The sequence below is a fragment of the Heterodontus francisci genome, chromosome 20 (genome assembly GCF_036365525.1).
Source record: "Heterodontus francisci isolate sHetFra1 chromosome 20, sHetFra1.hap1, whole genome shotgun sequence".
NCBI classification, from domain to species: Eukaryota; Metazoa; Chordata; class Chondrichthyes; order Heterodontiformes; family Heterodontidae; genus Heterodontus; species Heterodontus francisci.
The window spans coordinates 68,092,387-68,107,313 of NC_090390.1; the positions used below are offsets into that span (position 1 = coordinate 68,092,387).

At 39.8% G+C, this 14,927-nt stretch overlaps 1 protein-coding gene across 1 annotated transcript in view; it reads right to left on the reverse strand.

The window, feature by feature from the left end:
* Positions 1 to 14,927, reverse strand: part of pdzd8 (PDZ domain containing 8) — a 230,369-nt gene that overhangs the window by 15,603 nt on the left and 199,839 nt on the right. The window contains exon 4 of the mRNA XM_068052980.1: positions 2,292 to 2,454. Coding sequence (XP_067909081.1) covers positions 2,292 to 2,454 — 163 coding nt within the window. The remainder of the gene's footprint in view (positions 1 to 2,291; positions 2,455 to 14,927) is intronic.

The window sequence follows — 14,927 nt, forward strand, 5'->3', positions numbered from 1 at the left end:
GTGCCCAATTTAAAGAGCATGCCACACAGGGAAAAAAAACAACACAAAGCAAACTGCGTGTGCCTTTGCTCCCTCCTTCAAATTTTTGTATGCTCAAACTCCCAAGGCACATTTCCTTCAGATGTTACACAAAACTAGTGGCTCTCTCATGGCTTCACTCATGGGAAGTCAGGTTAAAGCAAAGTGATGCGATAGATATAGGCACCAGATGGGCGGCACAGTGGTGAGCACTGCAGCCTCAGAGCTCCAGGGACCCGGGTTCGATTCTGGGTACTGCCTGTGCGGGGTTTGCAAGTTCTCCCTGTGACCGCGTGGGTTTTCGCCGGGTGCTCCGGTTTCCTCCCACAGCCAAAGACTTGCAGGTGATAGGTAAATTGGCCGTTGTAAATTGCCCCTAGTGTAGGTAGGTGGTAGGGAATATGGGATTACTGTAGGGTTAGTATAAATGGATGGTTGTTGGTCGGCACAGACTTGGTGGCCTGAAGGGCCTGTTTCAGTGCTTTATCTGTAAATAAAAAATAAAAAGATCTGCAGCTTTTGGAGTAGATGAAGCTCCACCTAGTGCTAGAAGTCTGCAGCTGCCATCGTGACTATGTCACAGAATGATAATTCACAGATAAGGTGTGTGTGAAATACGTAGCCAATTTAATAATATAAAGATGACACAGAAGGCTTAACAACGTGGACAGCAACACTTTTTTGGGGGGGGGGGGGGGGGGGGGGAGATTTGTTTTTGGGATGTGAGCAACATTAACCAAGCCCCATTTATTTTCCATCTAGTTGCTCTGGGATGGTGTTAGTGATTGATTTTACAAATGACTGGCTTGCAAGGCTATTTCAGAGGGCATGAAGTGTCAACCACAGAGTGCAAGGGAGGAATCATCTGAAGGCCAGATAGGTTGAGGCTCCTTTGCTGTAAGACTTTAATGAATCAGTTGGATTTTGACTGTACCACTTGGTTGCACGGTCCTCAGCATTAACATTTAAAATGAGAGCAAAAGTTAAGTTGATTAATTATTAATAGTGCAGTTTCAATTAGTCTACTTCAACCAGTAGTGGCCCAGCATGGCCTACAAGGCTGCAGAAACCTGCACACGAGACTGATAACACAGTAATCGTCCTTTTCAGGCAACTTCATCGTCTAATACTTTTAATGAGCTCTTTTATATGGATACCTATAAAACAGTCAAGATCAAAGGGAGATGTTATTATAATATACAGCAATCTGTTACAGGCCCAACCAGAGAGTTGCAGGCTTTTCTGTACGGGGGAATCATCTGAAAATATTGCAACAGACTAAAGGCCTCCCTCTGGTAACTTTGAAAAGACCAGCATCAGCTACCTAAAGAAAAGCAATGCCAACAGTAAAGATTTATTCTTTTAATAGTATATAGCAACGGAAGCAATGAGCTGGTAAATCAACTCTTACAGGGCAAAAAATCAAACACACAAAATGCTCATACATACTGTCCTGTGGCTTGCAGTATTGCAAAGTGCAAATGTACAGAAATCCTGATGATCTCATGGAGTGCTTTGTGGGCCTATGGTTCATGGACCCCAGTTTGTAAAGGTATGTACAATACAAATGCATCCTGTTCCTCTTTGTGTCACAACTTTCCTCTTCTCTATATTTTGATACTACTACAGCCAGTACTCTGAACCTACCTCTTGTTCTCATTAGCTGCAAACAGACAACATCCCACATGTTCTTTCTCCCGGTGTGTTGTAAATGTGCTGAAAACAAGACATGTTGCATTGGCTTCGCCTCCAAACCATTCTCATGCAGCACCTCAAAAATGTACATCTTCCCTCAGTCTTCTTTTCACATACACGTTTTTTTCCAACACTCCTACCCAATTTAGCTGAAATGTTAACTGTTTCTCTCGCCACATCCGCTCCCTGACCTGCTGAGTTTTCCAGCATTTTCTGTGCCTAAATTAATTCTTAGGTTCATACTCTTTTCATTCTTGAGGTGCACTGCATTAGGTTGGTCAACTTAACAAAAAAAATGGAAAAGAAATAACCCAAGCAGATTAGCTATTGTGTAAACATCAATCCAAACTACACAACTCTATTAAGCAGACAACAGTGCATTGTGGAGTTATGAGCAACAAATTATTTTGGAAATTGCAAAGAAAAATATAAAGGCCCATTGTACTATCCAGATTGGTATACAAACTTCAGTCTGGATGTGACATAAACTTACTAGTTTTACAACTGTGAACAATTACATGTACAGGAATTAATTTGCTGATTTTCACTATAAATATATAAACACAATATGTTCTCACCTCCAATTGCAATGAGACGATCTCCCTTTTGGAGGTCAGCAGCTGCAGCCGATGAGTTAGGGGTCACAGTTTCAACACTAACGTGCACTGCATCTCCATCACTGCCTTGGATTTGACGGAAGGTCAATCCTACGCTTTGTGAATTTCCCTTAATTAGCTCTACCTAAATAAAAAATAAAAATAATTACACTCACAAAACATTATAAGCTAGATTTTCCAATATAACCTGCCAGCGCAGCAGTAATTAGGATAGGATGCAACCTCACTAATAAGTTGCTTTGAGAATGCATATGGACCAGAGAGTGTTGAGAGAGCTCTTTTTACACATTTGCTATTTTTAAGGAAAACAAGGGAACAGCCATAAGAAATACATTTCATGGAAGAATTAAGTCATGCAGTTACCAGTTACAAAAGGCTTTCTCATGAATGGAATACAGTGCATATTTCATGGTTACATTTTATTCATATAACTGACAGGTAATTGAATCTTAAATTACAATTAAATCAGTTTAAATGAGGAACATAGTAAGAATGCAAGGCATGTTAAGACTCTCTAATGGCACACAAGTTTTAATATTGAAAATACCCTTAGCTAGCATAGAGGGATTACATTTATGGGCCACTTCAGCCTAAATATCAATTTAAATGCTACAAAACATTAAGACACCCGCCCGTCAGTCTTCAAGTGAACAGAACGCCATTTTTGCTATAACGCACTGTCACTACAAACTGCATCAATAATACATGCTTACTAAAGAATTAACGAAGCAACTCCAGATGGGTATCAACAGTGTGTACCAGTTTTATCACCATCCATTTGTGTGAAAACAGGTGATCAAACTACTATTTGCATAATAATTCAGAACTCTGCCAAAAACGCAGCTAATATTTAATTAAATCCTTTGGTCAAAACTTCTTGGCTCAAGGTTGCCTGGGTTTGATCTTCATCAGCTCAATAAGCAGCAAAGGGCATCGCCAAGCTTCTAGTGGATACAGTAAGGGCAATATGACAGAAAATGGAGCTAAACAATGCTCAGAATATTAGCCACATTATGCAGAAAGTAGGACACTAAATTGATTCTTTATCTTATCATATAACAGTAACAGTGACTGAGTACACGTCGGCATGCGCATCTGCTGCTGAAACCCTCATTCGTGCCTTCGTTACCTCCAGAATTGACTATTCCAACTCACTCCTGGTTGGTCTCCCACATTTTACTCTCCATAAACTTGAGGTCATTCAAAACTCTGTTGCCCGTGTCTTAACACACACCAAGTCCTTCTCCGCTGTCACCCCTGCGCTTGCTGATCTACTTTGGCATCCGGTCAAGCAACGTCTTGATTTTAAAACTCTCATCCCGGTTTTCAAATCCCTCATGGCCTCACCATTCCCTACCTCTAATCTCCTTCAGCCCCACATACCTCCTAGATATCTGCAGTCCTCTAACTCTGGCCTCTTGAGCATCCTTGATTTTAATCACTCGATCATTGATCGTCACACCTTCAGTTGCCTAGCTCTGGAATCCCCTCCATTCACCTCACTTTCCTCCTTTAAGACACTCCTTAAAACCTATCCCTTTGTCCAAGCTTTTGGTCACTTGATCTAATATCTCCTTTTGTGGCTCATTATCATACTTTTGTTTTATTAATGCTCCTATGAAGCACCTTGGGATGTTTTATTACATTAAAGGCACTACATAAATAGTGGTTGTTGCTGAAAGGACCAGTTGATTTTTAGTACTTTTTTTCCACGACCACACTTCCTATTGCAATATTTGAACAAATATGGTCTGAGTTATATAATGCTCATATGAAATGCTAACATAAAAGCTTAAGCACTTTTCTCAAAATGACATTGGTTTAATAAAGGATTTGCACAATAAGACAGGAATTGTTAGTGAAAATGTTAACCCTTGTATATATGGAAAGACCTTGGAGGAGAGAAGGGAGGAAAAAAATTATGACTGACTAAAAGATCAGGGTGGCTCATTTTTATAGCCTAGTGATTATTAATGTAGATAAACACATTATAATCATACATTTCCAGTGCTATTAGCAGATGTATAACTGTGCAGAGCACAAAGGTTTATCCTGAGAACCAGAAAAGCCATTAATGCTGCATAAGCAGCTAAGTACATAAAAAAGCCCACAGAGCTTGTGGCTATTTCTCTGTAAAATCCTTTTGTTGTAGATCTAATCAAAAGCACCTTGACAACAAAGCGCAAAATACCTTTTTTTTTGAACAAGCCTTTAAAATCATTCAACAGTAAAAATGTTCAATTATCTCCTTGAGGTGGGCTTTTCCCCGTTCCTTGAACATAGGTTAACATCCTCACTCAAATAGAATATGGCACCATCCGCTGGAGATTAACACGCTGTCGCACCACTCCTTTAAGAGCTTTGTGCCACAGTGTTTTCTGCAGAAAGTCTTCTTCACTTTGTATACAGGGACATTCTGGGCAACAAAAATGGTATTTTTCCCAGAGGAGGCAGCAGGAAGAGCACACAAATGCACAGAAAGTGATAAAATAACAAGCAGATTCAGGTCAGAAAGAGAATCCAGGACAAGGTTGAGCAAGAACCTTTCAACAATAACATCAACAGCTTGCTTTCATATAATGCTTTTAATGTAATGAAACATTCCAAGGTGTTTCACAGCAGCATTATCAACAACATTTGATAGTGAACCACATAAGCAGATTTTAGTGCAGTTTGTCAAATGTTTCTTTTATGGAGCATCTTAAAGGAGGAAGGAGAGGTTTAGGGAGGGAATTCCAGAATTTAGGGCTTCAGCAGCTAAAGGCAAAGGCACCAATGGTGGAGCAATTAAAATCGGGGATGTGCAAGAGGCCAGAATTGGAGGAGCGCCGATACCTTGAAGGTTGTAGGTCTAAAGGAGGCTACGGAGGAATTTGAAAAGAATGAGAAAGTGGGGACCAATTGTAATATTTCCAAGCTTGCGGATGGCACAAAACTAGATGGGAACGTGAGTTGTGAGGAGGATGCAAAGAGGCTTCAAAGGGATTTGGTCAGGCTGAGTCAGTGGGCAAGAACATAGCAGATGGAATATAATGTGGATAAGCTCACTTTGACAGGAGGAACAATGGGGCAGAGTATTTCTTAAATGGTGAGAGATTGGAAAGTGATGATGTCCAAAGGGTCCTAGGTGTCCTTGTTCATAAGTCACTGAAAGCTAGCATGCAGGTGTAGCAAGCAATTAGGAAGGCATACAGTATGTTAGCCTTTATTGCAAGAGGATTTGAGCAGAGGAGCAAAGAAGTCTTGCTTCAATTGAGTAGAGCATTGGTGAGGCTGCACCTGGAATGTTGTGTGCAGTTCTGGTCCCCTTGCCTGAGGAAGGATATATTTGCCCTAGAGGGAGTGCAGCGGAGGCTCACCAGACCGATTCTTGGGATGGCGAGATTGTCCTATGAGGAGAGATTGAGGAGACTGGGCCTGAGAGGTGATCTCATAGAAACTTACAAAATTCTTAAAGGGATAGACAGAGTAGATGCAGAAAAAATGTTTCCCCTAGAACCAGGGAACACAATCTCAGAATAAAGGGCAAGCCATTTAGGACTGAGATGAGGAGGAACCTCTTCACTCAGAGGGTAGTGAATCTTTGGCATTCTCTGCCCCAGAGGGTGGTAGAAGCTCAGTCACTGAATAAGTTCAAGACAGCGATCGGTAGATTTCTAGTTGCTAATGACATCAAGAGATATGGGGACAGGGCGGGAAAATGGTGCTTAGGTAGATGATCAGCCATGATCTAGAATGGCAGAGCAGGCTCAAAGGGCTGAATGGCCTACTCCTGCTATTATGTTCCTATGTTCCTTAAAATTGAGGCATTGTTTAACCAGGAGCCAATGTAGGTCAGCAAGCACAAGGTGAGGGATGGTGAAAGTTGGATATGGATATGGGCAGCAGAGTTTTGGATGAGCTGAAGTTTATGGAGGGTAGAAGATAGGAGACTAGCCGGGAATTTTAGATTAGATTAGAGATACAGCACTGAAACAGGCCCTTCGGCCCACCGAGTCTGTGCCGACCATCAATCACCCATTTATACTAATCCTATATTCCTACCAAACATCCCCACCTGTTCCTATATTTTCCTACCACCTACCTATACTAGTGACAATTTATAATGGCCAATTTACCTATCAACCTGCAAGTCTTTTGGCTCGTGGGAGGAAACCGGAGCACCCGGAGAAAACCCACGCAGACACAGGGAGAACTTGCAAACTCCACATAGGCAGTGCCCAGAATCGAACCCGGGTCCCTGGAGCTGTGAGGCTGCAGTGCTAACCACTGCGCCACTGTGCCGCCACTGTGTTGGAATAGTCAAGTCTAGCAGTAATAAAGTAATGGGTGAGATTGTCACCAGCAGATAAGCGGAGGCAGGAGCAGAGTCGGTGATGTTACACAAGTGCAAATAGGCAGTATTAGTGATGGTGCGGATACATGGTGAGAAACACATCTCGAGGTCAAATGTGACACCAAGGTTGCAACTCAGGCAGTTACCAGGCAGAGAGGTGGAGTTGGTAGCTGGGGAACAGAGTTTGTGGTGGGGACTGAAGACAATGGTTTTGGTCTTCCCAATATTTAGTCGGAGGAAATTCTGGTTCTTCCAGTAACGTCAGACAAGCACGGTGACGATTTAGAAACTGTACAGGGGATGAGAGGGGTGGTGGTGAGGTGGTGCGTACTGTCAGCATACATGTGAAAACTAATGTTTGTGCTTTCGAATAACATCAGAGAAATAAGAGGGGGCCAAGGATCGATCCTTTGGGGAAACCTGAGGTAAGAGTATGGGAGCAGGATGAGAAGCCATTGCAGGTGAATCTCTAGCTACAGCTGGATAGATAAGAATGGAACCAGGCGAGTGCATTGTCACCCAGTTAGACAACAAAGGAGAGGCATTGGAGGAGGATGGTGTGGTCAGCTGTCAAAGGCTGCAGATGAAAAGGGTGAGGAGGGGCAGTTTACCAGTCACAACGGATGTCATTTTTGACTTTGGGAAGAGCTGTTTTGGTACTGTGACAGGGGAAGAAACCTTACTGGAGAAATTCAAGCATGAAATTCTGGGAATATGGGCACAGAATTTCAAGTGAGCATTGAGTAGCATTTAAAGAATGAGAGTGATCTTATTTGATATATATAACCTAACGTTCTTTGTCATTCACTAAGCTTTCATCTACAAATAAGGATTTATACCAAAAGTAGTGCGGAAACTGGATCTGGATGTCTGAAGACCTAACTGTTGAACCCAACTTGAGCTCTAGCAGCATTGGAGAGCTCGACTCCTGAACCATAAAATCAAGATGAAAATGCTTAGTGAAAGCATACAATTTAGTCAAATAGCTGCTCTGCAGATAGCATTTAAGAAAAACCCTTTGCATATTAGCCTATGAAATAAGCAAAGTACAGCTAGACTAGTCCCAGCTTTCCAAAGTCATTCCTGGTGAGCTAGGAACCTGTTCACTCAATTCCATAATACATTTAGTGATGAGTTTACTCAAAACCTTGTGTCTGTATGAAGCAAAACAACTGCCTGGAATGATTAGTACTTTAGTTTTAACTACAGAGAGAGCATTCTATGAATATTAGTAAAATGTTCTCATCCTTTTATGCAAGAAATGCAAGGTGACAAAGAGAGATTTCCTAAGGTAAGTCGAAACAAGGTCCAACAGTTGGCTAAAGCAGCAGATATGACATCACTGTTCTATGCAAGTGTCAAAACAGATATAGCATTATATGTTCGCTATGTATGGTAAACTGCAAGTTGGCAGGATGCAAGAAATTTAAGGGCACAAGAAACTACATACTCAAATGATTTTAACCTCAGTTTCATCAGAACAAGGGCCAAATCCCAGATGAAAGTAAAATTATAACTGCATTCCCCAACCAAATTATCTAACAAAGGTAAGTGGTGCACAGTGATTTTCACAATCAATATGGATGAAGGTACTTCTTTTTAAAAAAAGGAAAAGAATTTAGAAGGAGCTACTTTCTTCAATCGACAGCTACTTTCTTCAACAATAGAAATAATCCTCCTTAGAAGGCACCTATTTAGACCACTTTCCATCAAAGAATTGCTGTGAAATTACCTGAAAGGGCTAGGCCTATTTAGCTCCTAACCATTTTGGCTATTTGACACACCACAGACTACTTGACAGCAACACCTTAGGATCTCCTGTTATAACATTTGCTGATGATACTAAACTACATGATAGCGTCAACTGACTGCATTTAAACAGATCTAAACCGAAGCATCAGGGAGCCATTTTCAACCCAAATAAATGAAAATTTATTGCCACTACTTGCCAACACTGTGGGATACAAGGTGTTGCAAACTTTAAAACAAATCTGAAATGGGAAAAATTCATTTTTTAACCATACAGCATTTAACAAGAGCCATGTTGTATAATTAACAATGGCTTCCCAATTACTGCAAGTTTCTTGAGAAACATTCTGCAGTACCCAATGATGACAATTTGCCCCAGTACTTTAGTATCAATATTTCCCAGTGCTTGTCCTGGAAACATATTTTGCAGCCACAATGGCTGCAACTTGGAAAGCTCCAAATAACCAAAATTGCAACGGATATAAATTCTTTACTGTTTTTGCTAACTTGTTCACCAACCTAATCAAAAGGTCAAGAAAATGTTATTGGCAAATTGCCAAGATAGCTAGTGGCAACATGAGCAATAATTTTCTTCCACTGAAGAGAAAGCTTTAAGGATTAGATTACTGGGAATTTGAAATCAACCAACATGGTCAAACAGAAACGTATAATTAGCTTTGAGATATTACTATTCTTTTGGAGATTGCTAGTGACGTGACACAATTAAGAGAGAGGTGCGAGATGCTCTCTTGAACTAATGCAAGGGATCTCTCTGCACATTATCCAAGCTGAGCATCCAACGTTCAAAGTGCTTATTTTTAATCAGACAACCAAGCCAAAAGCCTCAACTGACTGTTTACAATGCTGTTTACTATAAACTAGAACCGCAGAAATATGTATAAACATAAAAGAATTCTTTACTTATTATGTGAAAAATTGTATTGTGGGCTTGTTATTTTTGAATCTGCCATCAGAGATAGCAATCAGATTAATTCTTCTCCATTGTTCTCTGAATAATGCAAATTCTATTTTTGTGTGACTATAATGCTATATAGTTCTTAAAGGATTACAAATCCCTTTTTTTCCAATTTTGAGGGATACAAGTGCTGGGGAACGCATAATTTTCCATTCAGGGCCTCCAATATCAAAGTTGGTTAATTGCAATGTAAAGCATCCTTTGCTCTACCCCAGTAATGTAACTGAGTCTCACTGTCTATTTCTGAATTGAATATACTCAATGACTGAGCATCCACAGCTCTCTGCGGTAGAGAATTTCAATCTGAAATGAGTTTGTCTCCAAAATTAACAATTGGTATGCTCAGTTTAGCCTACACAATACTGATTATTGGACATACTCTCAGATTTAGTAGTGTCAGTCACTCCGTTGAGTCTTCTGAGTGCTTTACTTTTAAGCGAGTTGATTCACACTGTCCTGTGTGTACTGGTACAATAACATATTCTAGGGATGTAACAAAAGAATCTGCTTGGGATCTGGACTGGATAATCATGTCTTCCATGATTCTTCAATCTCGCCAAAAGTGAAGTGAGGTGAGGCTTGGTACACTGCTCCATTTCACAGCACAATGACCATACAGAGTTGTGATCAGATTTATTCAGTTCAATCAGTACAATGTATCTTCAGGTAATGATACAAAATAACAGACAGACCATACTACCCCACATCAATCTTACTTGGCTTAAACACAAGGTCATCTAACTGTTCCTTCAACATTTTAGACTTTAGGCCTGCCTCAGAATAGGAGCCACAACTATCCCTTTAACAAAATCTGGCTGCCCTCGCAGCTTTCTTTTTTGAAAGAGCAACTTTCTCTCAGGCTGTCCCCCGGCCCATATCTTCATATCGCTTTTCGCAGACAGATGGAGATGAAAGGGCTTTTGAACACTTGGGTGCAAGCTATTTTTTTGATTATCAGAGAAGCTAATGAATTGCTTATTTTGTTTCTGAGGACATTTCTATTTAGTATATTACCCATCCTTCGTCTAGGTGTCTTATCTCATGAGAATACACACTGGTTTTAAATACTTAGCATTAAAAATATTTTTTTCCCAAATCATTTTTGTGGGAAAATGATCAAGACATCCCAAGTCAAAAGGTGAACAACCACAATCAGAGTATCAAGAACCTTAACATTTGTGGAAAGGCTAAGGAAGTTGAATTTGTATAATTTGTCAACCGAGACTTTGACATGATCTAATTGAAGTTTTCAAGACTACAAATGTAATTTGCAAAAGTCATCTGGGCAAGTTAATGCCTATGGCAAGGGATTCAAATATCAGGGGACACGAAGGTTAAAAATGAGGAAGTTAGAGCCAAGAAGGGAAATCAGGCACGACATCATGAGCATAAAAGAGCTGTGGAGTAAACAGGGAAGGCCTCTGCAGCAGGTATAAACAAAGAGGTTCATGCAACATTTGAATGTTTTGACACAGAGATGGGATTGAAGAATATATTAAGAAAGTTAGTAGTGATTTAAGAAAAAGGACTAATTTACTTAGAACTAATGGTCTGTTCTTTTTAAAACTGATTAAACTCACACAGGGGAAACGGACATTTGGATGAAGTACCAGTGGTCTGCAACCATCTACAGAACCAAAAACTAACACCCCAGTCAGGAGGAGAGGAGAAAAAGTATTTATGTGGGGTGGGGGTGTGGTGCTGGCCGAGAGAGATTAATAACCAAAAGTTAGAGTATGAATATTTAACATATAAAGCCACATGTGGTAGCATTGAAGGCAGTGAACCAACAATACGTAAAATACCTGGTGTTAAATTTCAACTAGAATTTGATTAATTCACTGGATCATCTAAACATTTTCCCACCATTAATTGGAATTTAGTAATTTTGGAGAGAATACATACCTTGTAACATAACTCCAGTGTATCTGGCGTGCAGCTGAGAAACATAGGCAATGTCTAGAAAGAGGCTCCAGTTTACTGAGAATTTGGAATCAGGAAGGTAAAAAGCAAATACAGAAAGCCCTAGATTTTCATGCATTGCCTCTCACAAAAGTGTTTTGCCAAGCTGTTTTTGTTTATGATGGATTAACTTAAACGTACTGAAATGCGTTATTCCATCACATACATGTGACTGACGATTAAGAAAATAGAAGCAAGAGGCGGCCATTCGGCCTCAAGCCTGCTCTACTGTTCACTAAGAGCATGGTTGATCTTCTACCTCAGCTACACCTTCCTGCACTATCCCTATAATTCCTTAGATTCCAAAATCTGTCGATCTCTGAATTGAATAAACTCAATCTGAGCATCCACATATCCCTCTTCAGCAGAGAATTCCAAAGATTCAAAATCCTCTGGGTAAAGACATTTCTCATCTCTGTCATAAATGGCCAAATGTGACTCCTTGTTCTAGGCTTCCCCATCAGTGGAAACATACCCCCAGCATTAAGTCAAGTCCCCTAAGAATTTTATATGTTTCAATGAGATCACTTCCCATTCTTCTAAACTCTAGACAATATAGGCCTACTCTACTCAATCTCTCATCATAGGACAATCCCCTCATCCTGGAATCAACCTAGTGAACCTTTATTGCCCTCCCTCTAGGGCAAGTATGCCCTTCCTCAGGTAAAAGAGTACACAGTTCTCCAGGTATGGTCTCACCAGGACCCTATATAATTGCAGTAAGAATCCTTTATTCTTATACTCTAAACACTTTGTAAGAAAAGCTAACACGATACTTACTTTCCCAAATGCTTACTGTACCTGCATGTTAATTTTCTGTGATTCATGTACAAAGACACCCAGGTCCCACTGAATACCAACATTTTTCAATCTTTCACCATGAAAAAAAATTCTGATTTTCTATTTTTCCTTCCAAACTAGATAACTTCACATTTCTCCACATTATATTCCATCTGCCACATTCTTGTTCACTCACTTAACCTGTCTAATCCCCTTTGCATTCTCCTCACAGCTTACATTCCCACCTAAATTTGTATCACCAGCAAACTTGAATACATTACACTCACTTCCTTCATCTAAGTCATTGATGCAGATTGTAAACAGCGGAGGCCTAAGCTGTAGATTGCCAACCTGGAATTGACCAGTTTATTCCTTCTCTCGGTTTTCTGTTAACAAATCCTTAATGCTAATATATTACCCCAATCCCATGAGCCCTAATTTTGTGCAATACTTTCTTGTATGGCACCTTATCAAATGCTTTTTGAACATCCAATTATACTATATAGATCTTATTCACCCTACTAGTTACATCCTCAAAAAAATCTACGTAATAAAAAAGCATTCTTCTTCAATAAACAAAAGATTTTTCAAAATGTATTTTCATAATGACAGGGCACCTTCAAACTTTAGAGTATAACCAACACAGCATCATCTTTCCTGAAGAAATTCAGTGTAAGGAATACTTTAGAGATAGAGATAATCAGCTCCTAATAGATCTCAGCTACCCATGAAACAGGAAGAACCACATATCAAAAAAAAATGCTTTGCAGCTATTCCCGTCAAAGAAATAAGTGTTAATTGCTAATTTAGAAGCTTTTCTGTAATTAGAGGTAATGATATAGTAGTGCTTGTCACCATGATGCCAGATGTCTTGGCCACAACGAACACTGTGTCCAAAGAACAGCAAATCACATTTTCTACTCTGTTTAATTAAGATCAGTTTGATGCTTGTGTGCACAGTTTTTTCTTCCTTCATTTTTGCATACTCTAAATAGGTTAACTTCAATTACTGTGAATGCTAAAATGTTCAATTGACAAGAGTATAAACACAAAGATCAGGATTTGTGCACTAATGCTAATGTATAGAAATGATGCAGCATAAGGAGTGAGTCGGAGTGACAGCATCGCCCTTACATCAGATATAAATGTTATTTTAAACGAGCTGCCTCATGAGAGCGCATCTTACTTTTCAGCAGTAGTCTTGTTTCCTGTCAACAGCCACTGTTACAAGCCTGGCCTCCTCATTGCTTAGTAACTTCATTCTCTTCCTGGCCATGTGATGCAGAGCACCACAGCAAAAGGCAGTTATGTATCCTACAAAGGACACGAAAAGCTTGGATTGAGTCCAAAGATAACAGAAGGAGTTTGGATGATATTTCTGAACTGTTCTTGCTTTGTTCTCATATTAACATCACCATCCTATGAGGGACTTCATTTATGCAGAGAGACTAGAGAAACTGGAATTGTTCTCCTTACGGCAGAGGAGGTTAAGGGGAGACTTAATACAGGTATTTACAATTATGAAGGGCTTTGACAAAATTGATAGGAAGAAACTGTTTCCACTGGCAGGAGGGTCAGGAATCAGAGGACATAGATTAAAGATAAAAGCAGAAGATGCTGGAAATACTCAGCATATCTGGCAGGATCTGTGGAGAGAGAAACAGAGTTGATGCTTCAGATTGATGACAGTTTGTCCGAACGGGGGTCCCGTTTTAACGAAAGCTCATCAATCTGAACTGTTAACTGTTTCTCTCTCCACAGATCCTGCCAGATATGCCGAGCATTTCCAGCATCCGCAGTATTTTGCGTTTTTGCAGATTTAAGATTATTGGCAAAAGAACCAAGGAGAAATTAGGAAAGTTTTTTTTCTCCAATGACATGATCTGGAATACACTTCCTCAAAGGGTGGTGGAAGCAGATCCAACAATAACTTTCAAAAGAGAATGACATAAATACTTGAAAAAGAACATTTTGCAAGGCTATGAAGAAAGAGCAGGGGAAGGGGACTAATTGGATAGCTCTTTCAAAGAGCCAGCATGGGCAAGATGGGCCAAATGGTTTCATTCTGTGCTCTATGATTCTATGAGCTAGGAAGACAGATCCAGGTATAAAATCAGGATGCACTAAACCAACACAAACATGATATAAGGATGAAGTAAGCTGAGCACAAATAGAATGGCTTGAAATATTTTGGACCTTTGAGATTCGTATAGATACCAACAGAACAACTTCTTGTTAGTTAAAAACAAACAGGTATTTCTATTCTAATGAGGTAAATACTTGTGTTACTAAATAAATAATTAAATTTTACTCATTGCTACATTATGTCTTAAGGATCAATATCTGGGTAAGAAAGGACATGGAGTATAAAACTGGAACCATGAACAACAATCAGGTTTAATTTAAATTACATGGGAAAATGAATTTTTTCCATATTCAACCTGAAATAAGGAAAGGTAAAAACGGCACTAATTTCTTGATGTATTTTCTTGAATAATATAACTGCTGGGCTCTGCACAATTGAACATATTTGTTCTAAACAAAAGGGTGTGCGCATCTGGTACTGAGTTCAGACTGACCCAAGTAACCTCGAACATGGGTTCAACTGGGTAGTCAGCAGCAATGAGTTCACACAGACAGCAGCTCAGGCCAAAATAGAGGCAGCAATCCTACAGAATAGGTGAAGCTGTGCGTTGAAGATAAGTGTCAGAAGATGAGATTTCTCAAAGTAATTCTTTCATGTCATTTTAACCTGCTGTTGTGACAATTTTGCATGTCCCACATATAACACAGT